The 27,046-nt window shown below is 52.4% G+C and overlaps 1 protein-coding gene across 7 annotated transcripts in view; it reads left to right on the forward strand.

Moving 5' to 3' along the window:
- Window positions 1-27,046, forward strand: part of ABR (ABR activator of RhoGEF and GTPase) — a 178,540-nt gene that overhangs the window by 28,602 nt on the left and 122,892 nt on the right. Inside the window, exon 1 of one of the 7 annotated variants that reach the window (XM_045984564.1) lies at window positions 11,509-11,661. The exons of 5 other annotated variants lie outside the window; for them this stretch is intronic. Coding sequence is in view for 1 of the 2 variants with exons in the window: in XM_045984562.1 (XP_045840518.1) it covers window positions 16,738-16,798 (61 nt within the window). In the remaining variant the exon portion in view is untranslated. Of the gene's footprint in view, window positions 1-11,508; window positions 11,662-16,347; window positions 16,799-27,046 lie in introns of those variants that run through there. One more of the 7 variants, XM_045984562.1, reaches the window with a different exon arrangement.

Here is a 27,046-nt window from a genome sequence, read left to right on the forward strand (position 1 = left end):
TCCTCTCTCCAGAAAGAACCTGCAGTCAACAGTTTGTTGTAGATAATATGTCACTCCAGTCCTTTTATGGCACACATACAAACATTTTATCTCATTTGTGCATTGTTTCATTTGTTCTCACAGCCACAAGAGGCTAGTATTATTAACGCATTTTATGGATGACAAAATCGAGGCCCAAGAAAGTTGGGCAATGTGCCAAGTGACCCACAAGTAATTAGTTTGAACCCATGTTTCTTATTTTGAAAAAGCCAGTACCTCTTTCTCAGGAGGTGGAGGCACCAGTCTTGAAAAAAAATAAATGAACTAGGAGCGCCTGGGTGGCTCAGTCCGCACGAGTCTACCTTTGGCTCAGGTCATGATCCCAGGGTCCTGGGATGGAGCCTGGCTCATCCCTGCTCAGCAGGAGGCCTGCATCTCCCTCTCCCATCCCCCCTGCTTGTGTTCCCTCTCTCTCTGTGCCTCTCTGTGTCAGATAAATAAATAAAATCTTAAAAAAACAAAAACAAAAACAAAAACAGAATGAGCCTTGCTCGGAGATGACAAACCCAAACCGGTCTGAAGGAGTCTAAGGGACCCTGGGGTCTCCCACTCTGCTGCATTCTCCTTGAGCAGTTGTCCTTTTGGAGACCGGAGGGAGCAACAAGTTCTTGCCTAATTGAATTTCAGGTGACCCTCATCTGGATTTCAGATCTTCCATTTTGTTAGGACGTTTTAAGGCCTGTGAAAAGACATTGTTGAAGAGCTTCCAAGAAAGGTTTTCAGGTGCTAGGGACTCTCACAGTTCCCCCAAGTGCCCCTGGGGGAAATCCCAGAGATCCTGACAGCACCTCCGGCTGGGATGAGCTGGGGGAGATGCCAAGAGGAATTAAGTTGGCCTGGTGCCTAGGACAGGTGCGCCTGTTTTCTCGCTCATTCCTTCTCTGCTCCAGGGATTTCCCCAGTGGATCTGACACCGAGGCCAGGAAACGGAAACTCTTTGATCTATTTATTTGTTTTAAAGCCTGAAGAAAAGGTGGGAGCTGGGGCACCTGGGTGGCTCAGTGGGTTAAAGCTTCTGCCTTTGGCTCAGGTCATGATCCCAGAGTCTTGGGATCGAGCCCCGCATCGGGCTCGCTGCTCAGCAGGGAGCCTGCTTCCCACCCACCCACCCCCGCCCCGCCTGCCTCTCTGCCTACTAGTGACCTCTCTTTCTCCCTCTCTCTCTCTCTGTCCAATAAATAAAAAATATCTTTAAAAATTAAAAAAAAAAAAAAAAGTCGGAGCTAGCCCCTCCTGCTGGAATGTCCGCAGTTTGCCGCTAGTTGTTTGCAGCAGCGCCGCGAGACCCACACGAATGCCACACCCCCTGACGGGTCGCTTCCCACCGCTGCAGGCGAAGTCTGGGCCTTCCTTCACCCCCCGCAAGGTGCCAAGGGTGTAGGCAGATCCCGGAGGGTTTTGGCATCTGCCTTCCCCGCGCGAGGGAAGATAAACGAGGCCCCAGGCCCAGAATACATTTGCATCTCAATAACTGCGTGAACCTCAGAAACCGAGGCCGCCTCCCCCGCCGGGGTCCTGGAGCAGCGGGCCACCACAGGACTTCTGTGATGTTGGATTAATCATGCGTGCAGGTGAAGGCAACTCTGGTTGTCTTCTTCGAGGTTTAGCCTCGGTGCTGCATTTCACATTTAAATGCCGCAGCTCAGGGTCTGGAGAGCTCAAGCTTGCAGCCCCGCCCCCCAGGAGCTGTCGGGGAGCCCCGTTACGGTCGGAAACCCCACCCACGGGGGCCTCACCAGGACCCGCTACACACAGACTAATGGAGGAACTAGAAGGGCTCAAGGAAGAACTGAATTTACCGTCTCTGCAGGCGTCTGGAACCTTCTCGTTTAAATGAGAGGACCATTTGTCTTCAAACCAACTGTTCCCAGCCCATGTTTCAAACCCTAAACCTAGCAGGCTTTCATCAAGGGTCTGTAGATTAGGAATGGATGATTATGAATCATCTTCCCTTTCCTAGCGGGATCATCAAATTTCATGCAACATTTACTAAGGGCTAATATGTGAGACATGAAGAGGGTGTTACACACCCTAATGGGTACATCATAGCCGGAGGTCCTTCAGAAGAGGGTTGGGACATTGAGCTCTTTGTCTCCCGGGGAAATGCCCATAAGTGTGGCCTCATCATGTGTGTGTGTGTGTGTGTGTGTGTGTGTGTGTGTGTGTTGGTATATACTAATTTCTAAGAAATTTTTTTTTCTTAGTTCAACATTCTGGTATAGTGTTTACTCTGGATAATACAAGATATACAAAAAAAATTTTTTTAAAGATTTCATTTAAGTATTTGAGAGAGTGAGAGAGAGAGAGAGAGAACACACGGGAGCAGGGGCAGAGGGAGAAGCAGACTCTTGGCTGAGCTGGGAGCCCCAATGTAGGACTCCATCATAGGACCCTGGGGTCATGACCTGAGCCAAAGGCAGATGCTTTAACGACTGAGCCACCCAGGCCCTCCTCAAGGTTTACAATTTTCACATAAAATTACCCACATATCTTACTTTTTTTGAACACACTTAGCTACTTCAGACCTATTTCCCTTTTGCTCAAGGAGGGCAGTCTACTTGGTGTCGTGGAGAAAATTCTCTTTGTCAAGAAAGTGTATGTTATCCTGAACTGAATTTTTCAGCTTCCATTGTTTGGGAGGTCTTTGAAGGACCTTTACCAGTCTGGCGATCTGGAAGCCCCTGACTGTCTCAAGCCTGACAGCCTTGACTTACAGGGAAGGGATTACATTTTTCTAGACGATCTTCTCTTCTAGCTCTAGCAGCTGCACTTCTGAAGAGGGAATCGGGCTGCTTCGACTCTGCAAAATGCTAATGAGTTAACTTCACAATGAAGATGAGACACCCACAGAAGAAAAGGGTGTGGTTTGGCCTTGGTAACCTCAGCACATCTCACAGTATCTCTTTACAAGGTTTGCTGTAATCTTGGGGGTGAGGGAGAGGTGTACTCTGTGTGTGTGTGTGTGTGTGTGTGTGTGTGCACATGTGCAAAGCTCAAGCAGCATAATGGTGATAGCTCACGCTGCTGAGTTTGTAGACGGAGCAGGCACCCGGCCCGCTGTCGTCGCATCTGTTCTCCTATGTCAGCCGTCTCAGATAAGGCAGTTACCATGACTATCCTCATTTTACAACGAAAGAAACGGAGGCCCGGTAAGATTGAATTAAGGACACCAGGGCTCAAACCCAGGTCTGTTCTGTCTCCGGAACCCACATCCTGACCATCGAATGGCGCATCCGGAGTAGCAGCGGCCCAGAAACTGGCCCCATGAAGCTCTTGCTGTCATGAGTGGCTCCGGGGGACGCTGCAGCCTGCAGGGGGCCCGGAGCTTTCAGCAGCAGTGCCCAGGGGAAATGGCAGGTGTCCCCGCCCTCCCCCTGCACCTGGGATGGGGGATGGGCTAACCCAGCCTAGAGAAGAGTCACTCCTGTGTGGGTCTGCTTTTCTTTCTTTCTTTTTTTTTTTTCCAAGGTTCTATTTATTTATTTGACAGACAGAGATTGCAAGTAGGCAGAAAGGCAGGCAGAGAGAGAGAGAGAGAGAGAGAGGAGGAAGCAGGGTCCCCACAGAGCAGAGAGCCCGATGTGGGGCTCGATCCCAGGATCCTGGGATCATGACCGGAGCTGAAGGCAGAGGCTTTAACCCACTGAGCCACTCAGGTGCCCCTAGGTCTGCTTTTCTTAAGTAATTATCAATTTCTGCTTTGGCCTGCAAACTCCCCAGCCAGGAAACAGGAACCTTTTGACAAGATTGGCAAAACTAAGGTCTGGCATTCTCCTCTAGGCTATCAGTTCTGTTTTATCAAGCAGCCATGCCCAGCAGATAGGTGTCCTGGGAAGCATGCCTCAGTCCCATGGAGTGTACAGGGGAATTCACCTGGGCACTGCTTCCTTTCGTCGGCTGTGGGGACCAGGATCACTGCCTTAGAGGGAGTTTCGTTGGTTTTATCTTGGCAGTGTGGGGGCTTTTAAAGTCTTAGGAAGCCTGTGGCCACTCAGGAGGTTGGCTGAAAGTAGAAGGGCCATTTCTTCCCATTTCCTCTCCCAGAGAATCCCAATCAGTGTTCTAGAATGTGTTGAAAGTGTGAGGAGATGCTGATGTTTCAGACTCTTGGTCTGCTTGTCCCAGCGAGCGGTGTAGACACGGGTATTTCCTGCCTGTGGCATGATGTGGAAAAAGGTTGATAAGCACATCTCTCTCCTGTTCTCCTGGGATTGCAAGAGCAAACCCAGCTTACTTTGTCCCTATCACAGGTTGGGGTTTGGGTGGTGAATTCAAACCCAACTTCTTTTCTACAATTCTCCTGCATCTCCCTCCGCTCCCCCTCAGTTTCCATTGCTAAAGGGCTGATGTCGCTAATAGCTAATGCAGCCAATCCCCAGACTTCCTTCTGATCCCAAAGCTGTGGCCCAGGCCCTGTCGGAAGCAGTTCTCAGATTCTACTGAGGACACTATGGATGAGACTTTGTTGCCAGTATTCCTGGGCAGTGCTGACAAGCGGGTGTTGTTCCTCCCTCCCCCAGGAATCAGAGACATGTCACTTGTACTGGGACCAAAGGTGGATGATGAACTAGAGTCCCCCCAACCCCTGCGGCGGGGGGTGCTCATCTTCGTATTTGGGGCTAAGGTGGCCCTGAACCAAGTGAGGTTATAGTTCACCTAGCTAGGTAAAGCTTGCCTTGCTGGACACAGGAGAGAGTGAAAGCTGGACTGGCCATCGATCAGTGGCTGAGAAATTCTGAGCACAGTCTGGAGAGCTGCTTTGATTGTAACTATGCAAAGACCCTGGCTGTAGCCATACCCAAAAAAGCTGGAAAATGCTAATGCCCATTTTACTCTTTTATTGTCAAAAAATGTGTTTGTGACTTTATTACTTTTAGAACAGGAGGAAAAAGAAACGGAAAAAACTCACTAGTTTAAAAAACAGCTAGGGCCATCTGGGTAGCACAGACAGTGAAAGCTTCCCACTCTTGGTTTCGGCTCAGATCTGACCTCAGGGTTGTGAGATGAAGCCCCGCATGGGGCTCCGTACTCAGTGCCGAGACTGCTTGAGTTTCTCTCTCCCTCTTCCTCTGCCCCTCCCCAACCACTTGCTCTCATTCTCTCAAGTAAATAAATAAATCTTTTTAAAAAAACAAAACAAAAACCAGCCTATATGCTTCACACCTGCTACACAGCCTTCAGTTGACATGTGGGATGCCTACAAGTGAGCGAATGACACGTGCTAATTGCAATGTGGCTTCTGAGCCAACCACATGGGTGTTCCAGGCAGGACCTGGCCACAGTTCATGTTCCCCCATTCTTCCCTGCCTCCTGCAGACCTAGAAAGAACTTGTTTGCCCAAGTGTCTGTGACCATGACCACATCTGAGCAAAGCTTCCGCACCTTCACCAGCTTCCCGAGAACTAGGGTCTTCACGGGAGATAGAGCATGGATGGTGGAGTCAGGCACCTGTGCTTGCAGGATCAGGCAGGCCAGCTGGGAAGTCAGCTTCTGTCGGTGTCTCCAGCCATGTTCTCCTTGGCCAGACAGACCTCTTCCTTTTGAAATCGGCGGAAGTGCTGCTGCGGACAGACGTGCCCGCGTGTACTGATGTTGGCAATAGTGGTCTTTGTAGGAAGTCAAGGTTCCTTGTAGGCCTGGAAGGAAATGTGGCCTGCTTGCGTGTGCAGCTCCATGTGTGGTCTCCAAGAGAGAACAGCAGGAAACCAGGGGCTGCAGGGGCCGGGGCTTCTCTCTGACTGCTTCCTCATCTGTGGTTAGTCGTGGTGGGAGACAGATGGGATTTCTTTTACAAAAGCAGTCCTTTTACCTCCAGAAACAAAACAAAACAAAACCCCAGCTCAGCTTTCCTAAGGGCCTCCCGAAAACTGAACCCCCAGTGTGGAGGCTCTGGCCAGCCAGGGACAGCAAAGGCTCTGATCTCAGCAGCTTCTAGCATGAGTCTGCTCCAACAGTCTGTAGCGTACATTTGCCCCAAGAACCAGGGATCTGAGGGCCAGAGGAGGCCCCTGGTGTTAAGGGGAGGCACCATGTCGTTCCTCACCCATATGGAGTGGTGGCTACGTCTTCTGTTGAGGCTGCCTGGCATAGAGCCTGGGTGTGGGGGCCACCCCTGGGGACTGCTCTCCAGTGAAACGGAAAACCAAGTCATGATCTTACCTGGGGCTGCACTGGTTTCCCTCCGGTGGTCCCAGGGCCCCAGGGAGAAGTGGAGAACAACCGCGCACTGCTCTGGGGTCCAGGAAAGGGGCCCTTCCAGCACCCTTGTCCCATTTGCTGGTGACCTGTGACGCTCATGTGATGAGCATGCGGCTTCCTGGAGGAAAGAAACTTGCATGATCAGATAGAAATAGGAACCTGGAAAAAAACTCAGTGGGGCATGTAAGAGATTGGGCAATGACTTATCTAGAAGGCTTTGGGCCTTGAGAGTGGGTTGGGTGTCAGGGCGAGGAACCAGGTTTCATCTGAGTCATGGCTAAGAATCTAAGGAGATTTTTGGAACGTGAGACTTCTGAGGGCTCAGGAGGCAGAGGGATAAACCCGCCAGCCCAGAAATTCCTCAGAGCCTTTACCCTTTGAGGTTCCGTGGAAAGGGTCCTTCCTTAGGAACGTGCATCTCTCATACCTCACCATGTGATGCCATCTTCCCTCAGGGCCTCTAGCTTTGCTCGAAGCACAAAGGGTTTTTTGTACACACGTTCCAAGTGTACTTAGGACCAGGGCAATGGAGACGTGAACATTCGGATGGGCTGGATGTAGAGCGAACACCTCAGTTTTCTCACCTTTCATGATACAGACAGCAAATCATCATATTGTACGCCTTAAACTCACCTAGTGTTACTTGTCAGTCACACCTTAATAGCGTGGAAAGAAAAAAGGGAGAAAGTAGTGTGCCTAATACAGTGCCTGGAACGTGAATATGGGGGAAGCCAGAGACACACTGACTGAGGGCTTTCAGTAATGGGTGCCTCTGCCCACAGACTCACAGGGACAGGACGTGAGTCCCAAAATTTGTTGTTGGTGTTGAAGGCAAGAGGTGTCCCTTCTTTATAAAGACAGACCTGAGAAAAGCTGCAAATTCTCTCGTGTCCCTGAATTCATGCTGAGGCCACACAATGTATTAACAGCTGCCTGTATTCTCCCCCACATCCCCAGAGAACCTTCTCTTCCAGGCATCCATTCTGGTTCCCCTCTTCACCCCCATTTCTGCCTAATTACATTTCTGCATAATTGCTTATGCTCCCCCCCCACCCATGCTCTGTTGCCCCACCCCACCATTTTTGCCTTTGAAATATGAGCTGTCCTTCCAGGCCCTGGTTCAAATGACACTTGCTCCAAGAAGGATTTAATCATCAGAAGTGGTGACCCCTTCTTCCCCTCCACAACATACTGTCCACACTGCTCTCTGGATCTGCCAGACACTGCCTTGCCTCTTGGGGACTTCGAGACATGTCTCAAAGCCACTATCACAGGTATCCTGGGTGGAGGAACCCAGTCTTATATAGAGCTCAGGGAATATTTGATGGGCTAATGAATAACTTTTCTAGCCCTTGAAACCCACGGGACTTCCTGAAATACTGGGGAACTGAGGGGTGGGAAAGAAGAAAGTTTTCCCCCTCCCTTATAAACCATTTCCTGGTCATCTATCTCTCAAGGAATCCTAGGCATGATGCCTTTCATCCCTGCATGTCAAGGTAAGGAAACCAAGGTCCAGAGAGTGAAAGGAGGTTCCTCAAGGTCACACAGCAAGTTAGTGGCAGAGCCGGGGCCTAGACTCGTGGTGTGTTCAGTTTAGTGTGTTGGGGAGGCAGGGGAGTATTGAGGGGCAGAAACATAAATTTTGGGGCAGTCAGGGATACTTTGATAATTGAGTGATTTAATACATGCAGAGTCCTTAGATCAGCCTGAGCCCTGGAAGCACAGTATAAGTGTTTATTGCTATCCCCTTTATTATTATTCCTCTGCCCATCATTGGCAACTACTACCCCCTCCCACCAGGTCCCATCATTTCAGGGGAGAGAAGAACCCTGGGAGTACTAACTGCCAGAACACCCTTCCTAGGCAGCAAGGAAGAAGCTAAGCAGGTAGCTTTAGAGGACTAACCATCTGGTGTACTGACCCTAGGAGCCTAGGGTGACTTTCCTGGACCAGCATAGACCCAAGGCCCAGCCTTACATTTTTGCAGGTGCCCAGCAGACTGGGTGAATCTGGCACACTGCCTGGGCTGTCTGGCCTGCCCAGGGGTCCCCATGGCTTGGGGCAGGCAGCAACCACAGGGCCCACCAAGCCCTGTCTGTCTGTCTCTCTGTGACGCAGCCTGCAGACCTTCTCAAGCTAGGTCCTGGGAAGAGACAGGGTGCCCACAATCAGTCTCCATGTACTTCTCCCATCCCTGAGCTGAAAGCAGGATTTCCCATCTCTCTGGTTGGAGGCACACCAGAGTCTGGAACCCAGTTAGTGACAGCTTCAGCCAACAGCCCTAGGGACTGGGGAGTTCGGCGTCGCTGCAGGCCAGTAGCGTATTATTTCTCAGACTCTCAACTTCTGTCCCCTGCCACAGTACAGGAGGAGAGACCGGACAGGTGCGCACCCAGGGACTGCTTTTTCCCAGAGGAGCACTACAATTTGCTTGCCTCTAAAAACAAATGTAATTGCAAATTTGGGACTATTAGCCCAGGAGAAGGACTCTGAGAATTGAGACCACAGTTGCCTTAGTGGGCTGAACCATTTCCTGTTTCTATTCCATTTCCATATTGGCGTCTGATTGGGTAAAAAGGAGTACAGCATTAAATGCTGACTGCTTGGCAAGGGAGCCCTGTGCTTTGGGGAGTTTTTAGTTGGGATTTCATGTGAACAGTTAGGAATTAATTAGAGCAGCAATCCTCTTGCCCCAAATATGATTCTAGGATCCTGTTGTTTGCCGTGAGTCTGTCCAGAGAGCATGACCTCTCCATCTCATCACGACATCCCAATCAGCCCAGACAGCTGTTTTCCATCTGGAGGACCTGGGCTGGCTGAAACGTCTATACTCCCTCATTCCAGGGCCTTTGTGACCAGGAACAGGTTCAGCCATCCATTCATTCATCCACTGAAACCACTGTTTTAAGGTGCTGGGGTTACAGTGGGGAACAAGAGAGGTATGGTTTGAATCCTCTTGGGGGGCTCAGTCTGGCAGGAGAGACAGGCATTGAAGAGTTTATGCAAGCACTGAGTAGGGGCACCTGGGTGACTCAGTTGTTGTCTGCCTTCAGCTCAGGTCATGATCCCGGGGTTCTGGGGTCGAGCCCCACATCGGGCTGGTCCTGAGGTCAAGGCCCACATTGGGCTACCCTGCTCAGTGGGAAGCCTGCTTCTCTCTCTCCCACTACTCCTCTCTCCTTGTGTTCCCTCTTTCGCTGTGTCTCTCTCTGTCAAATAAGTAAGTAAAATCTTAAACAAACAAACAAAAGTACTGAGTAATCTGAAAAGCGGGCCTCCCTGGTCTGGTGGTTAGGGAAGGCTTCCTAGCAGAGGTGATATTCAAGTTAAGGTTGGAGGGAAGACGAAGAGATACCCAGGCATTTTAGCTGGAAATAACATTCTGGGCAAAAGTTCTGAAAACGCAAGAGAGAGCAAGGAGACTGTGCCAGATGAGGCTGAAAGGAAGTAAGGAGCCAGGCCACAGGGATGTCTGCTACCATAAGGATGTGGGTCTTTATTCTGACAACAGTGGGTAGTGCTCTAGTTGCTGTGGGATGCTGGGAAAGTGTTTCCTCCAGCTGGACCATCTCGTGATGACGTCAGCCTTGTGGGCCTGGGACTGCTCAAACCAACAGACTCCCGTCAGATGTGACTGTTGTGTGGCTTTCTTTGGCTACCACAGCCAAAATTTCATTCTTTTCTACTCACCCTTCATTGGAAGACCTGTCACATGTGTTGGTTTCCTGCGTCAGCTGCTGACACCAGACTGGGTTCCAGAGATTGCGCTGTCCAGCCCAGGACAGAGTGCGGTGAGCTTGGGGAAGGGGGAAATTAGGCGTCACAAGGTTTCATGACGAGCCTGAAAATGATGCCTTATGTAAAAGATGGGTGCCCTGGGTCAGTTCCAGGAGAGAAAGCCAGTGCTAGGTTGACTCATCCGTGCGGGAAGGATAGCGGGGTGGTCCCTTTGGGGAAGGAGGTGACTGGTCTTCTGTGATCCTCTCAGACACTGTCTGATGTTCCCAAGGGTCTGCTATAGGCCCCCCAACTGGCTGCTGCCTCCCCCTTCCAAGGGCCGTGACCACCCAATGCAAGCTGCGTACAGGTGTGTACCTAGCGTCTGGGTAGGGGCATCCATTGTGCAGGTGGCCTGGGCCAGACCGCTTCCTCTCTCTACCTCTAAGATTATAAAGGTGAAATTTAGGGAGGACATCAAAGGCAGAATGCTGGGGAAAAGAACAGGGGGAGTGAGCGTGCCAAAGAACCCTCCTTGTTTCTGCCCAACCAAGTCACTGCTGTTGACACTTGGGGATGGTTCTGCATTTTGTGGGACACTTCAACATCTCTGGCTTTAAAATGCTCCTACAAAAATAAATACATAAATAAGAGGCTCCTTCATATTTGCAAACACTTCCTGGGGGCTGGTACCAATTACCCCTTTCCCTGATGGAGAACCACAGTTCCCATGTTTATGGGCACAGGGTATGCACAGCTGTGCTTTAGGTCCTGAAGCTGGTGGCCTGGGACACTGGAAAAATCCCCCCATTTGAGAATCTCTTAGAGACCCTTTTGTTCAGGGGGATGGTCATTCTTCCAGGCTACTCATGGGAGCTCCTGATGTCTCCTGACCCCACAGGGAATCCCTCCTGCCTTCCCTAGCCTGGTCACTCATAATGGTCGCCTGCAGCTCTGTGCAGAATCTGGTGGGCAAAGCTGAGATTTTTAGCTCAGGCATTTCCCAGACTTCTCTGCTGGATTGTGGCCAAGGTTGACAGGACCGCTTCAGGTGGGTGAGTTGCTGCTCTGTTGGGCCACCAGATGGCACTCGGGAGACACCTCCCCCTCGGTCCAGCCGCCACCACCCCCCACCAACCCCACGCAGTCCTCTGCAGGACTGCCAGTGGCAGGAGTGACTGCAGAGGGAACTTGCCTTAAAGAGGCCTGCTCCTTAAAGGGACACGGCCGCACACCGCAAACTTGTCCGCTTCACCCCAAAACAAGACCACTGATGACAAGCACCACTGCCTAGGCTCTGAGGCTCCTTTGTCATTGCCTTCTTGAATGCTGAGCTGCCAGCTCTTGGAGCCAGTCTCCTTGACAGCCTATCCTGAGCCCCTGCGACCATTCCTGGGCCTGACAGGGACTGGGCCAGCTCCGGCTGGTGGCGTCACAGCTCCTGGCAGAGGAGCACAGGGCTGGGGTGCGTCTGCAGAAGTCTGGCTGCAAGAACAAGACGCACAGCCAGCTGCAGGGGAGCGGCAGCCACAGGAGGGCAGGGGGCTGGCCTGTGAGCTCTGACCCCGGGGTGGGGGGCACACCACTGCTGCTCTCTTGGACCTGGGAAGCTTGGAACCGCCGAACTTTGTCTCTGGGTTTTGGGGTCTTAGAGAATCCTTCGTCTCTTCTCCTGGCCTCTTTCCAAACGCTGATGGGGATGCCGTGGTGAGTAAATTAGGAAGGGGGCTCCACCCCCTACTGCTGAGCTCTCTGATCTACTCTCCAGGAAGCCTCTCACGTTGACCTCTGGGGGGTACAACATGAGCCAAGTTGGATGAGGGCCACTTTAGGGGCTTGGCATGAGACCCTCCTGAAATTGCAGCTTACCCAATATAAATCCAAGGCAGCTACTCAGCCCAGGAAGCTAGGCTCACTGCGGCCGCTAGCCCCGGGGAGGAGGGGGGGCTGGGCTTCACTAGGGCCTCTGGGAACTGTGTGGGGCCATGCCGGGAGCTTCCCAGCTACAGAGACTGGGATGGCACTCTGCCTCTCCCCGGCCACCATGCCGAGGGAGGCGACAAGGGCGTGAATGCAGTTCTCTGGTTTACATCTTGCCAAGGCTGCAGATTTTTTATGACTCAATCTGACACAAACTTTGATGGAGAAATAAATAATTGGGGAAGGCTTTGAGTTCATCTGTGCTGTCTATAGATCTCACTGTCTCTGGAAATAAAAGAGGCTAGGAAGACACAGGTAGGGAGAGGACAAAGGATAGAATTGTCTGGCCAAGCCTGGGTCCCTGAGAGGTGATGACCCAGCAGGCGCCTAAGGAATTTCCCGCTTTCTAGGCCCAAGGTGGCAGGGGTGGGGGAAGTGAGCCTCAGAACAGTGCCACTTTACTGGACCAAGGTAAAGGAAATGAAGCAAGGAGCCAGAAACAGCCCCGCAAGTTCTGCTAGGAAGCAGAGTTTATGGTCTGCGAAGGCAGATAGGAAGCCTGCAAGTCATCTGCCTGATCTATGAGGGCACCCACCCAGAGATTTGAAAACTGAGCTGGGGAAGACTAGAGACTGGCTCAAGGCATAGAAGCTGTGGAGTTAGTGGGGACTGGAGTTCAGGAGATGGTCACTGGATTGATTGCATCCCAATTGTGTCCAGGGTCATTGGCCCTGTTGTGGTAGATGTGGCTTGGAGAACCAGTTCTCCTTTTGCTTAATCATTGGTGGGCTTGTGGGTGGGGGTGGGGGTGGGGGGTCGTTGGGGGTGTGGGTAGGGTTTCTGGAATTACACTGCCTTGCATTCCTACTATGGCTTCAATGTCTTTCTCCGAGTTTAACTTCATTCTGTTCATTCATTTGTTCACTCATCACAGCCCAATACAGAGACTGCACACATCTCAGTTCATTTCTAAGTGTCACCAGCTGCTAGCTGGCCGATACTTAGCCTGTATACTTCCAGGGAACAGGAGAGAAGAGCAGTATGTATCTTGTTAGCTTATTATGAGGATTAAGGGAGATAATCTACGTGAAGCCCGTAGAGCATGTCCCACACCCAGCAAGCACTGGGCAAACGTCAGCTGTCATTCATTTTACATATTCAGCCTGTATTGTCAGAAGCCCATCTGTCGGGCTTTGGGCTGAGAGTCTGGTCTCGAGGCACAATGTGGTTACGGCTGCTTTAGAGTCTGCCTGAGCCTCAGTCATCTACTGGTGGAGTGCTTTGGATACTCCAGTGAGGAGGAAAAATGCATTTGCAGCTATGAAAGAGCAGATCTGGCAGGAAGGGTACAAAGTCTTGGTTTTTTGGCTATCATAGTTCGGTTTTTGTTTTTGTTTTTTAATTGGAATGCAGAGACCCTCCACCCCACCTGTACCTCCAGCCTCTGCACACTGGTGCCCCCTGCCAGACCCAGCATGGGGAAAGGTGAATGGACATCCTTTTCACCAGCAGTGACCTCCGGGTGATCAAGGAAGCCAGGACTTCCTGGCCTTGCTCTTGTGCACAGTGGAGCTGGGTTGCTAAGTGAGGAGGGAAGAAAAGCGGCAGCACCGAGGTTTGGTTTAAAGCACAGTTACCCTTTTTCCATCTGGCTAAGTGGCTGGTAGAAGCAAGAGTCGGTTGCTGGGAAGGCAGTGAGCAGCACACCTGTGAATTAAGGGCAAGGCCTCTGACCTTCAGAATGGGATACATCTCCTTCCCATTCAGCCTCTCATCCACCGCCCAGTGCTACAGGCAAGGCAGCGGACCCTTCAATCCCCCCTAGATGCGTGGGTGGTAAGGCAGGAGCAGGTGGTCAGCAAGGCCAGTAGGGAGCTGAGAGCAGCCTCGTGCACAGGCCAGAGGGAGGGCTGGTGACAGTGGAGAATTTCACCCAAAAACCTGGATAGAGAATGGTTCATGTGGGCTTGGAGGATGAAGTGTGTTGGGTGCTGATTCAGTGCCTTGGGGCTGGAAGGCAGATCTACACTTCGCTGAATCAGGGCGGTCTGTCCACAGGAGAGCCCCTCCCCTGCTCGGACAGATTGGGGTTGCTGGCAGAGCACTTAACCTTTGGCAAAATGCAGAGGAGAATGATTCCTTAACTCCTTCCTTCCTCGAATGTCCAATGTGGTATTGGGTCTCCCCAAACTCCTCCCCACCCTCGGTGCCAGGAATCTGGAGGCTTCTTTTCCAGTCTCGAATCACCCTGGTGCTCAAAGGCCCATACACTTGTCTCCCAGCCAAGATTAGAGTCTGGCTGTGTGATGTTACCGATCTACTGAAAGCCACCAGAAATGGCTTCAAGGGCATCTTGGAGTAACTACCCTTTCCTGGGACGTGTGTGCGAGAGACAAGTGTGTGGGGATTGAGGAGGGCTGGGAGGGCTACTCAGTGCCTCCGTTTTCTCATCTAGAAAATTCAGGGAGCTGAGAATGCAGTGAGGTTCGCAGTGAGATGATCCTGTAAGCAAGGCACTGGGGTCCAAGCCAGGTGCTCCGCAGACGATCTCCGTTAATTACTACAAGCGTTCCTCCTTACTGCCTCCAAGACTATTCTCTCCCTGTACCCTATATCATGTTCTGAAGTGGGAGGTCCAGGATGGGATTGGACAGAATGTAGGGGAAAAAAAAAAAAAAAAGCAAACTGTGGCAATGCTAAGGAGAGCAACTGTAACATTTTAGCTTGAAAATGCTGAAAATAGCATGTTCAAGCCTTTGTAGATAAAAATGTAAAATGTATGCAAATGTATGTGTCTCACGCAGAAACATACATCTCCGGCCTCCTGACAGTGAGTGCCCGGATGTGGCCATCAGAAAAATCCCTGCAGCATACAGAAAGAACCCAGGCTTCCTCGGTGGTGCTGGTTGTTATTGGGGAGGGGGCCATGCTGCTTCTTCCCGGGGCTGCGCTCCTGTTGCCACCTTTCTTCTGGGTTCCGTGCCTTCTGAGAGTCCCACGTGGGAAGAGAGGCTCTGGGCCCCTCTCTGCTCCTCCGCCCTCACCATCCTCCCTCTGGTTCCTCTGAGAGCCCATTTGCTTCCTCTCCCATCCCGGCTCTATTTCTGGAGCATCTCATTGGAATGCACACCACCCCCCCTCTGCCAAGCTCCAGGTGCCTGCTTGGTCCTCCCAGTCTTGTGTGCAAGTCAGGGATGGTGGGAGGGTGACAGCTGAGCAGGGAGGGGCCACAAGAGACAGAGTCGGAGTCTGAGCCAGGAGAGTTGAGTTGGGGGCGAGCTGAGTGAATGTGGGGAGGGGCCAGTGTTACTGCACAGTGGAAAAACACCCACTGTAGCCACCTGTGAAGGCTTTCCATGCCCTACCCCTGCACCTACTGGGGGCTCACCTCACCTGCTATGAGTTGGAGGCCTCTACCCCAGCTGGGGCTGGTTGCAGGCTTCTTTCAGCATTGTGGATGAGGGTCTGCTCCTCCCCTCAAGAAGAACTGGATCTGTGTTTGGAAGGATGCGGAGCCCTGCTGTCATGTGGGTGGGTCCAAGGAGAGCTGAGTCCCATGGAGCCTTCTGCTTCCCTTCTCTTGGGTTCAGGAGAGGAGCTTCAGTGCCCCCTGCCCTTGCCCACCCTCCCTTCCCTCCCCTGCCCTTCAGAGCCCTTTGGCCAGAGGAGGCCTACAGGACCAAATCTGCAGCAAGGCTGCCTTGGGTCCCGGGAGATGTGCATAAAGCCCCCTCAACAGACTCTTCACTGCTCTTGGGAGGTCTTACCAGGAATTTTATTTCTAAAGGTTCTATTCACAGAGCCACCTTGCCCCCCAGACTTCTCTCAACTTGTATGTGATTATGCATGCAAGGTATGCCTCCTGGGCTGCGACTGTAGGTCCCCAAGGAAGTCTCCTGGGGAACCCAGTGAAGACCCTGGAGTCTCTCCTATCTCCAGTGTGTCCTCCACTGACCCTCGTCGACCCCCAGCCCCCTGCCTTTCTCCAGCTGCTGCCCTCTGGTGTGTAGGGCAGAACGGCCGGCTTTTAGATCAAGGGCGTTTAAACAGATGAGGTTATTAAGGTTTGTAAGGAGTGTCCCGGCGGCCAAGGGTTTCCTTAACCCGCTCCGCGCCGCCCCCCAGGCTTGCCTAGGGGAGGGGCCTGACGGCCGCACCGGCCCCAGAAACTGCGCTTAGAGATCCTGGGGTGGCAGGTGATGTCACCCCTGCGGGGCCCATAGGTCTCCCCACGGCACTTAGTCTGCGGGCTGCCAGAATTCGGCTGAGCCCGGCGAGGGGAGGAAGAGGCGCCTGGGCCTGCGCCGCAGCCGGGAGACCCCCCGCGGTACCACTCCTCCGTCACCGGCTGGAGCCCCTCTCGCCTGGGCGTCCGAGGGGACTGGGGCTGCTCCCCACACCCCCGACCGGGTCTGGAGGCGTGCTGCGGCGGGGGAGGGGGCGCGGGAGCCTCGCGCCGATTGGTCGCGGCCCCCGCCCCCCGCCCCTGGCCGCCGCGCAGCCCCGGGGAAGTTGCTAGTCTGCGGGCGGGCTGCGGGGCCGCCGCTCGGGGATCCGCAGCCGGGCTCGCCGGGGCCGCAGTGGCAGGGGGGGCTCCCGGGGGCGCTCGCCCGCGCTCGCTCGCCCTCCCCTCCTCTCCTCTCCCCGCAGCTCCGCCTCGCTCCTCCCTGCTACCTGTTTCCCTGCCTCCCCCCGCCTCCACCCCGCGCCCGGCAACTTCGGCCTCCGGGGCTGGCCGCCCCTCCCGGCTCCCCGCCGGCCGGCCCGCCCGCCGCCCGCGCCCTCCCTCCTTTGTTGTGCGATGAGGGTCGGGTTTCCGATCTGACGGAGCCGCCGCCGCCGCCGCCGCGCCGAGCCGCGGGCATGGAGCCGCTCAGCCATCGGGGCCTGCCGCGTCTCTCCTGGATCGACACCCTCTACAGCAGTACGTGTGCTCTCGGGCCGGGGAGGCCGGGCGGGAACGGGTCTCCGCGCCCCGACGGCCCCGGGGCGCGACCTGCCGGGCTTGTCTGGGGAGCCCCGCGGGGGGCTGGGGGCTGCGGGCACCGCCGGCCAGGTGCCAGGGGGCCGGGAGGTGGGGCGGGTGGGGGGAGACGTGGGGGTCCCCCCAGCGATCGGCCGCAGATAGGGTCCCCGGAGCGGACTTCGAGCGGGTGGGGGGGCCAGTGGCCCGACAGGATCCGGAGAGCTGTGTCACCCCTTTCCCACCTGTTGTGTAACTGAGCACTCCCCAGCCCTCAGGAAGGAGAGCTCTTGTAGGATGCTCCCTCGGCTTCCTTCTGTCCACGCTGAATCAGAAAGGCCGTTTTGGCAAAGTCCTTGGCACTTGAGTTCGTCACCTCGGGGACATCCTGGGGCCGCTGAGTGCTTGGGGGTGGAGGTGCGGTCGGGTGGAAGGGACTGTAGGTGCAGATTTCCATGGGGGCCATTTGGATCGAAGGAACTGGAAACCTCCGGCTCAGCAGTCTTTCCTGCCCGCCTCATCACTTCCCCCACCCTCACCACCCCCCAAAAAAGAAAAAAAAATAACAAAACCAAAAACCTCGGCTTCTCCACCCCCTCGCTCCCAAATCTGCCTCAGTCATGTGATTGCTCTTGCGCTGCCGCTGGGGATGTGTAACTGATCACTCGTACATTCTGGGGGCTCGTGGGGAGCGGTGAGCGCCCGCACTTTACACTCTGTCTTATAGAGGTGGCGGAACCTCCGCCCTTATCTCCACCTCTCCCTTGAAGCACCTTCCCCAAAGCTTTCAGTGAGGTAGGAAGAGGGTCCTGCTGGCCCCTGCAGAAGCTATAAGTGGCTTTTGCCTTGTCTGAGCACTTCCGGGGGACCCTCCCACCCTCTCGCTGTGTCTGCTAGCGCAGAGTCCTGAGGCAGGGGTCAGAGGTTCCGGGAGGCACCTGGTGCTAAGTTCAGTTTCTGGACACTTGCCATGGGACAAGGACATTTTTAAGGGTTAACCTGGCTCAAATTTCTTGGTGACAGTTATATGGAGGGAGAGAGGAATGGACAAGGATGGTGCCTTGAACCCCAAGGCCTTGTCCTGGAGGCTCCTCAGTACTCATCATCCAGCCTCTGACCTCTGTATCCCCTTGGGTCCCTATCATTCCCTGTACCTTCTTCTCCTCCCTCTTCTCCTTCCTCCTCCCCCTCCATCTTTTTTTCCTACCCCCCCCCAGCTCTCCTTGTGATGGTTCATTCCACTTTGGTTTTTCAACATCAAAGGGGCAAAGCTGGATCCCCTGGGTGTCAGTCTTACACTGAGCCCAGCCACTCCATCTGCTCCTTCCCTGGCAGAGGCCAGCACCATTGGGTGAAGGTCAGGGCCCATGGCTGTGCAGCGTGTGTGTGCACACGTGTGTCTGCGTGAATGGGAGCATACATCTGTTCAGAGCCCTGCTGTATATCCACTCCTGACCTGCAGGAAGGATTAGTGACCTCTTAGCTGTGCTCTTGCAAATAACAGTAAACACAATGCCTCATATTCATGTGCTGCTTCTGTTCCTGAATATTCCTGGCCCTTTTGCAAAACCCAGTAGTGATTTCCCTACTTCTCGAAGCATAAAATCCTATGGAGATCTGTCTTTGGCTTTCTCTCTATTGCCCTGACGGAGACTCCTCAACCTAATTATTTCCAAGTTTTCCTATCTCTCCCCCCAACCACCACCCCTTGGAGCAGGGAAGCCAAACTATCTGAGAGGTCTCCTTGAACATTACTGCTGACCAGAGGAAGGTAGGACCTGGACAGGACATTGGACTGAAGCCTTCTTTGGGGGGTGCCTGCTAACCAGGCCTGACAGAGGCAGGCTGGCATCCGAGCTGTCTACCGAGCTGTCTGCCGTGCTTCTTGCTGCCCCCGCCCCTGGGCTCCTGGGGCAGCCTGGGCTGGGGTCGGGGGAGGCGCTGAGTTGGCAGGGATGTGAGGAGTCCCTGCCTTCCTCCTGAAAATGGCTTATGTGAGAGCCACAGAATGAGGCTTCCTGGGGAGGTGCTGTGCAGTCATGTTTGGGCTGTTAGCCATGAAGTTTCCTCTTGACAGGAGCCTCAATTAAAACAAATACCCGGGCTGTCATTTGCCTGGCAGCCTGGTTTTGTGGCTCCCAGAGGAAGTTGCTCTGCCTCTCAGAAAGCTGTTTGCTTACAAGGCTCACAAGTCCTGGGGGGGCAAGTCCCCACAAAAGCTACATCCAGCCGGCATTATAAAGGGGATGTCTCCAGGGCACAGGGTGGCCTGTGTATGTCTCAGAGATGTGACTGAACCCCAACCCCCCCCCCCCCCCCGTGATAGGGGCCCTTCCTCAGTGCTGCTCCTGGTAACTAGGATAATAGCATATCCTGAGGAGCTTGAATATGCTAGGCACTATGCTGGGCTCTCTCCAGCCGTCCTCTTCAGGCCACAGAACAGAGCAAGACTTGTGGTCTCATCTCTGTTTTGCAGGAAGAGAGCTATGGTAAGCTCCGATCATGATCCAAAGTCACATAACTGATAAGTGAGAAGCCTAGAATTCACATCATACCCCACGTTGTTGAGGAAGACTCTGAGTGTCACCTAGAGATGTCTGAGCTTACCCAAGGCGTTGGGATGTCATGGGATGGGAAGCATCTGTCTCTCTGGTCCTCTGTTGAAACAGGATTCTTCCTGAAATGGCCCAGCAGGAAAAGTGACCTCAGTGATTGTGAGCCCGAGCTGTCCCTGTGTCTCTTGCAGGAACTGAGAGCGGGTCCTAGAGCCGCAGTGGGGGGTGGTTGAACTCACTGAGGTTGGTGATTCTCTACTTGTAAGGTGCCAGACTGCCAACTGGCCCCTCCTCTGACTTGCTTCTTGCTTTTGGGGTTGTCAGTTCATTCTTCCTGGCTTCCGCATCGATGCCGGGAGGAGTGTGCACATTTTCATTGCAGGTGGATGGGTGTTTGAGAAGAGGTAGACAACAGAGCCCCTTTGTCTCTATGGTAGAAGTCTGGAAGGGATGCTGTGATGGGATTTGTCCAACCCAAGAAGATGAGTTGACTCCCAGCTACCAGTGCGATATGGGGCTGATTGGAGCAGGGTCTTTGCTCCCGACAAGCTGGAGTGGCAGATGAGGCTTCCAGCCACCCTTTCTTGTCTCTGTACCACTCGTTTTCCTACATTAATGTAATAACATCAGCTTTGCCCCTTGGGACCTTGCCTCAACTCTCTCCCCATAGCTGGCATGATTCTTTCTGTAGGGCTGCATTCTTCCTTTTATCTTCTCTGTGTCTTTCTCTCATCCTCTTCTCCACTGAGCTCTTGACCACTCTCTCGGTTTTCTTCTATAGCATGGGATAAAGTTGGGTTTAAATTAAGTTCTGTGGAATAACAAAGTGGGGGATGCTCTGAGCCTGCCCCTCCGCGTGGATACCATATCCTCCAAACAGAGCTGAACTGAGATATGGATGGCAGGCAATGGTTTGGAACCTCTTCAAATGGGAAGTCTCTCTTCTTTCACCCCAGGCAACATTTCCAAGGCATATTTCTGTCACTTGTGATATTTCCATGTCTCTTGTAGACTCCATACCCTATCCAAGAGCCCAGAAAGCATTTGGGGCTGTGGGCAGACAGCCCATCTGTGGGCATACATACGTGTCTCCAGACCATCATGAACGAGCCTCAGTTTCCCATCTTACTCCTCTGTCAGCCACGCCAAGGACCCGGCTACTGGCCTGACAGACTGTGGGTCTGATCAGAGCAGCTGTCTCACTCCAGCCGCATCAGACCACCCCAGATGTCCTTGAGAACACCTGCAGTTGGGTGCTTTCTTCCCCCTCTGAAAAGCACCAGCATTTATTCCTTCTTGTTAACACTGGTCCATTATTGTCACGGCTGCTGGAGTCTCGGAGGTGGGGCTGGCAGAATGAAGTCATCTACTCGGAGGAGAATTTTTGTTACTGTGATTGTTGCTGCCGTTCTTTGGAAAACAGAAGAAATGACAGGAACATTTGTGAAGAATTAGTTAAGTGGATAGAAGATAGGGGAATAGGGAGAGAACCCATTCTGCCTCACTCTTGTGTGTGGGACGGAAGACTTGGGCTGCTCTCTGAGGTCTGGTCTGGTTCCCGGGTGCCCTGTGCGTATTTCTCTGTAACGCGAGGCCGTGATGTCTCTCGTACATTCCACGCGGATTCATTCATGTTTATAAGCTGCTTTGAAGGTGAGGAGTGCTGTGGGACTGTTGCTCAGCTGTCCAGCTCCTCGTGGTCCTCATCACAAACAGAAGTCTGTGAAGGGCTCGCTGATGAGTGGAAAAGGGCTACGAAGGGGGTGAGGGGGCTGGCAGGTGCAGAGTGCTGGACCCGGTTCTTAGGTGGTGCCTAGGCCAGCTCCCCCTGCATCATAAGCCTTCAGTGACTTTTGGTAGCATGAGTATGAGAGGGAGAAGGAAACTCCTGGGTTCTTGTCTCCTTTAACTTCTTACTCCACCAGAAATCCCAGAAACCCATTCATTGGCCCATTCACAAGTTTCCAGCTGTGTGAATTTGGTAATTGTAGTAGTTTGCAATGGAGTCAGAGAGCCCCCAAGGGGGTTCCACGCGTTGCTAGGGCTTGTGATTGTGCGGTTAGAAGACTTCACTGTCAGAGTTGGTCCTGCAGCTGTTTGGCTCAGCTTGAGCCCTCTGGGGACCAACTGGGAACTAGGCAGCTTCACAGTCAATTCCACATCCATCCTTGTTCACCTCTGCCAGGCCCCTGGCTGTGGCAGGTGGAAGCAATCCATGGGGCTTCAGTACCTATCACTTTCCATCTACAGGATCTTAGCACTTTCTACTGAGTACCAGTAGGAAGAGGCCTGCAGCTTACCTGCTGCAGGACAGGAGAGACTGATTTTGATTTGTGGCCTTATGCATTTCTTGGGGCAAAATAGGGTCACTTGGAGCCATGAGCCATGATACTCCTGACTGGCAGTGGGAGTGTTCTGCTTGTTCCTGAAGCTTGGGGGGAACCTGCCCAGACCGTGTAAATGGGGAGAAAGAAATCAGAGCAGTAGGAAGTCTGTAGAAACACCCCCATATGGGGTTTGGGGGATAGATGCCCAATCCACCCCCCTGCCCAAGGCATTTGGCAAAGAGCCCTTCGAGGTGGGGCCAACTGGTACCGCGACTGACTGAACGAAGGATAACGTTCTCTGTCCCCAGATTCAGACCTTATCTGAGCCTCTCAGTTTTCTGCATCTATGCTTTTCCCCTATCTTCTCTTCTGCCCTTCCTTCCCCTCCACACACCAGAATAAAAAATGAATATGGGTTTCCTAGTCATATAGAAACTACTGGTCAGGGTGGTCTTCAGGAGATGATGGGTTGGGCTCTGCAGTGACCTAATTGGTCAGGTGCCATTTCTCTCCACGCTCACTTCTGATGCCTACATATCCCTCTAGATCACAGATAGACATGGAAGATGTGGCCAGGTGTTTTGCCTCAGATGAGGAAGGTCTCCAGAAAGGGTTGGGGGGGGCTAGAAAGCCTTGGGTGGACCAGTGCTGAGGAGTTCAGAGTCCTTGTATTCCGGGCAACATGGCCGTTGGCCTGTCTGGTGTTTTGCTGGAGCTGGGGCTGCCTAGAAGAGCCCCATATTGGCTAAGGATCTGTGGGTTTACTCAGGGCTGTTGGGAAAGGCTGTGACCATAATTACCTTTATGGGATTGAAAGGTTGATCGTATTAGTGCACTAGGCTAACCTCTTCCTCCTGGGCATTGCCTTCTGGCTAGCAGCAAGGGTTTAATGGATCAAGATTATGGAGACCAAAGATGTTGTGTAATTAAGCCCAGTTATATTCCTACCTGGGAGACATCTGTTCTCCACAGCAACAATTGATTTTCTCACTTGTGGTCACCCTGTTCAGCTGCAAGTTACCGTGGGCCTCAAAAGCCTAGGGACCATCTTTGTGACTGAGTTTTTCCCTTGAAGGTGAAATTTTAGGAGAAAAAGCCCTTTCTGAGAGTTTTAGGGTCAGAGAGGCAATGAGTTCCATCTGTATGATGACACACCTTGGAGTTGTACAATGGGGACCTCTTTGGGAAACGTGTCTGGGTTTCCCAAACACGTTTGCACTCTGTATGCACAGAGGTACATAGAAACCTCACTCTTGGGTCTCTCACTGGGCCCAATGAAAAGAAAGCTTGGGGTGCCTGGGTGGCTCAGTGGGTTAAATTTCTGCCTTCAGCTTGGATCATGATCCCAGGGTTCTGGGATTGAGACCCATTTGAGCCCCATGTCGGGCTCCTTGCTTGGCGGGGAGCCTGCTTCTCTTTGTCTCTCTGCCTCTCCACCCCCTGCTCATGTTCTCTCTGTATCTCTCAAATAAATAAAATCTTCAAAGAAGAAAAGAAAATAAAGCTCATCAGTCCTGCTGAGTTTGTAGAAATTACATTTTCCATTTGGTCTGGGAAGAAGGGACATGATGTAAAACCAGCCCTACTATGGGCAAGATGCTATGCTGTGCTCCATACTTCCCTTAGGTTATCCTAAGAGGAGAGAACAGAGACCCTGAGAGGCTAGGTTATGGCCAAAGATCTCCAGTTTGAACTGGATCAGATTTCAGGGGCTCTGTCTCTCTACTTAGCCTTCCAACAGCAATAATGATTGTAGCCAGTACTCTGGAGTAGCTACAATGTGTCATCGCAGTCCCAGGCATTAACCCTGCAATCACCAGTCCTCATCAGGCCCTACTTTATGAGGCAGGAGTTCTTACCTCTTTTTTATAGAGAGGAAACAGGCTCAGGGAAGTTAAGTAATTAATTCCAGGTTCTAGAGCTAGAACACAAGCCAGGCTTTGAGCACAAGGTTGGCTGGAGTCTAATAACGTGTGCTTTCTCCCATACTCCTTGCCTTGCACAGCAGTGCCAGTCAAGGCTCTTTGGCAGCTGGCCGTTCATGGAAGCTGGTTGATCTGTTCACCTCTCTAGCTAAAATGACAACCGTAAAAACTATCTTGGCTCCCCTGTGAGGTTTAGGTAGCTCTCAGCCTCTGGGTGGCCTGTAAGTGCCTACCAACAGTACGACCTCTTCCGAAGGAATGATCCCAAGGAGATCTCCTTGTGGGCGCTCAGAGCCCATATCCCAGCATTACCTTGTCCCTGGGATCACTGGCAAGAAACACTGATGGTTAACAACAACAACAAAGAGTTTTGAGGGAAAGAGAGAAAATAGACTTTGGGGGCAGAGATGAGGTACTGCTAGTGCCCAGTTTCTAGAACAGAGCAAGGGCAGAGGCGAGGAGGTGGGGACTGAAGGAGGAGGGGACTTGGCAGAGCCTAGCCATGCTGGCCTCACTCTTCGGCCTTTTAAAATTCACCTCCATAGTTTCCAAAGGAGAATAAAGGGCCTCGGCCCTAAATTAGGCCACTGCACACCAAGGTCCTTTGCCGAGGCCCAGGGCCAGTTGGGCTGCAGATCTAGCTTCTGCCTTTGAACTCACCCACACCCAGCATGCTAATGATGGGCTGGTTCCCCGGGGAGGGCAAAGCCTCCAAACCCCTCTCCCCATTCCCCCAGGGTCCCAGAGCCCCCTGCCAAGGGGTCAGTCTGCTGCAGCTTTCACCCTAGCAGACCCCTCTTTGAAGAAGAGGGTTTGCGTGTGGTGAGCATTCCGGAGGTGACGAAACCGAGGACTGCCCGCCCTGAGCTGGGAACCAAAGCCCAGAGGTGTAACTTGGGGACGAGGGAGGGGGCACTCCACCATTCCATTCTCTTCCTTTCCCTTCCCTGCCCCAAACTGCATTGGCAGCTTACTTCCTCTGAGTCTGCAGGCATCTTTAGGAATCCCTGTTTGGCTGGGTGTAGGGATCCATGACTGCATTCCCCCACCCCACCCAACCCCACCCCACCCCTGGGCTCCTCCTCTGTTTATAGAGGGGCAAATAAAGACTTTCAGTTGCCCTTAAGGTCTTGGTTGCTACTACCTTCCCTGGGGTTCCAGACCAGAGGCTCAGCCTTGACCAGGCCAGGCCCAGCCTCTCTCACCTGAGCAGGGCTGGGGAGTGAGTGCCTGTTTCATCACCTGTGGCAGTAACTACTATTGTCAGCCCTGTGTTGTGAGAGAGGAGCCGGAAAGCCAAGGTGGGGACCTTCTTAGGATGTAGCATGAAGGGCATTCTGCTCATGGGTGGCCTGGCCAGAGGAATCCGCTCCTCACCACTGGAATTAGCAGCAACTGCGAACACCTACCAAAGGGAGATTGGGCTCTAACTCTTTCAATCTAAACATAATCCACATGTTTTCTGCTATAAGCCAGTACGTACACAAAGTAAAACAAAAGTTTCATTGGACGGTACTTACCCTTGCTATAATGTTTGCAGTGCACCTACATTTTTATGCTCTTCTGGCCTATTCCATTTTGTTGCATTCAAAGCAAACCTGGAAAGTGCTGACATGACCTACTACATTGATTTCGTGACCTACAGTAGGAAAACAATGGCAAGATGATCTCCAAAGGGCTTTTATGAACTGTAAGGAATAATAATTTACTGAACCGTGGTGCTTTCTATACCTTTATTGGGATTTTTGCCAGATTCCCACAACTCTGTTCTTACGGACTTACTGTTTTTCTTCAGTTCTATTCAGTGTTTAAAATAAAACTTTCTTAGAAAGGGAACTAGTGGCAATATGGACCACTTGCAATAAACCAAAAGTTAACCTTACAAATAAATGCACTAAAAACTAAACAAGATTATTAATTCAAATTATGCACTGTTGCCCTTGGAAAGATCTAGGTCTAAGCCTCCTGTGTTCTTGTTTAAGGAAAAAGGAACAGAAGATAGAAAGATGTTAAAGACATACTAGCATCAAACAGAGTCTTTCTTCTTCAGTAACAGGGAGATTGAAAGGAATCAAGAAGGGAATAATTTTCTCAATATGTGCTTGAGTGTGCTTTAATGCAGGGTGGCTAGCAAGCAGGTGCTAATCAAAGGGCCCTTCTGTGTTTGCATTCTCTTCTTCTATCTACCCAGAGTCCGGGGTCCCCTATTTCCTGTGGTGGGAGATGAGAGGAAAAAAGACAGTTTTCTCCTAGGAACAAATATACTAGAGCAGAGTCTCAAACTCAGTCATATATTTGAATCACCTGGGGGTCTTGTTAAGACACAGAAGGTCTGGGGCACCTGGGTGGCTCAGTGGGTTAAAGCCTCTGCCTTCAGCTCAGGTCATGATCCCAGGGTCCTGAGATCGAACCTCACATCGGGCTCACTGCTCGGCGGGGAGCCTGCTTCCTCCTCTCTCTCTGCCTGCCTTTCTGCCTACTTGTGATCTCTATCTGTCAAATAAATAAAATCTTAAAAAAAAAAAAAAAAAAGACGCAGAAAGTCTGAGACCCGAGACTCTGCATTCTAGCAAGTTCCCAGGTAATGTCAGTGCTGCTGAAGGTCTAGGGACCACAGTTTGGGGAGCAGAGCTCCAAGGTTCTTAATTCCCATCCCTAGGAGACTGACTGCAGACCGTGAACCAAGTCAGACCCTTCTGTAACCGGAATCTACCCGGACGAAAAGCCACCCATGACCTCTCTCTCTCTTTTGAGCCCACTTTTCAAGTAAAAACAAAAAGAACAGAGCAATTGATTGGACATCTAATGGGTACCACACTTGAGCCAGTGTTCTCGAGTTCATGATCTCATTTAATCCTCACAGTGAAACCTGTGAAAGGTTGTTATTACCCTTGTGCTGAGGGCGAGAAGAGAGAGCCGCCATTGGGGTTGCCTCTGCTAGGGATTTCTCCCATGGGGCAGGGGGCACACTAGGCCTCCGATGTTCACCCCCTCCCTGAGTGGCAGAAGCTCAAGCATCTGCCTTTCTGAGTGCCTCTGTCTGCATGAAACCCGTGTCTCCCCACCCGCTTTCCCCCTGAAGGGCCAACTTCGGTGTTAATGGAGCAGAATGCCTTGGCTGTTAATTTTCTAGCACATCACTGAGAGGGTTAATGAGGGACCAGCTGGCATGCCACTCAGCCATGTGGAAGCACCATTTCCCCCTGATTTAGGTGGCAAACATTTTGCAAACCCCATGGTTTGCATGTTCCTCCTTTGGGCATGGATGATGCCTACCTCGATGTGTCTGTGGGCGCCATGTGCCCTCTTTGGGTGTAGAACCTTTAGAGACTGGAAGCAGGAGCGGGTTCTCTCTCTTGCTCCCTAGAAAGGAAGGATGGGACACATCTGATGTCCAAAATG

This window comes from Meles meles, chromosome 18 (assembly GCF_922984935.1).
Source record: "Meles meles chromosome 18, mMelMel3.1 paternal haplotype, whole genome shotgun sequence".
Taxonomy (NCBI): domain Eukaryota; kingdom Metazoa; phylum Chordata; class Mammalia; order Carnivora; family Mustelidae; genus Meles; species Meles meles.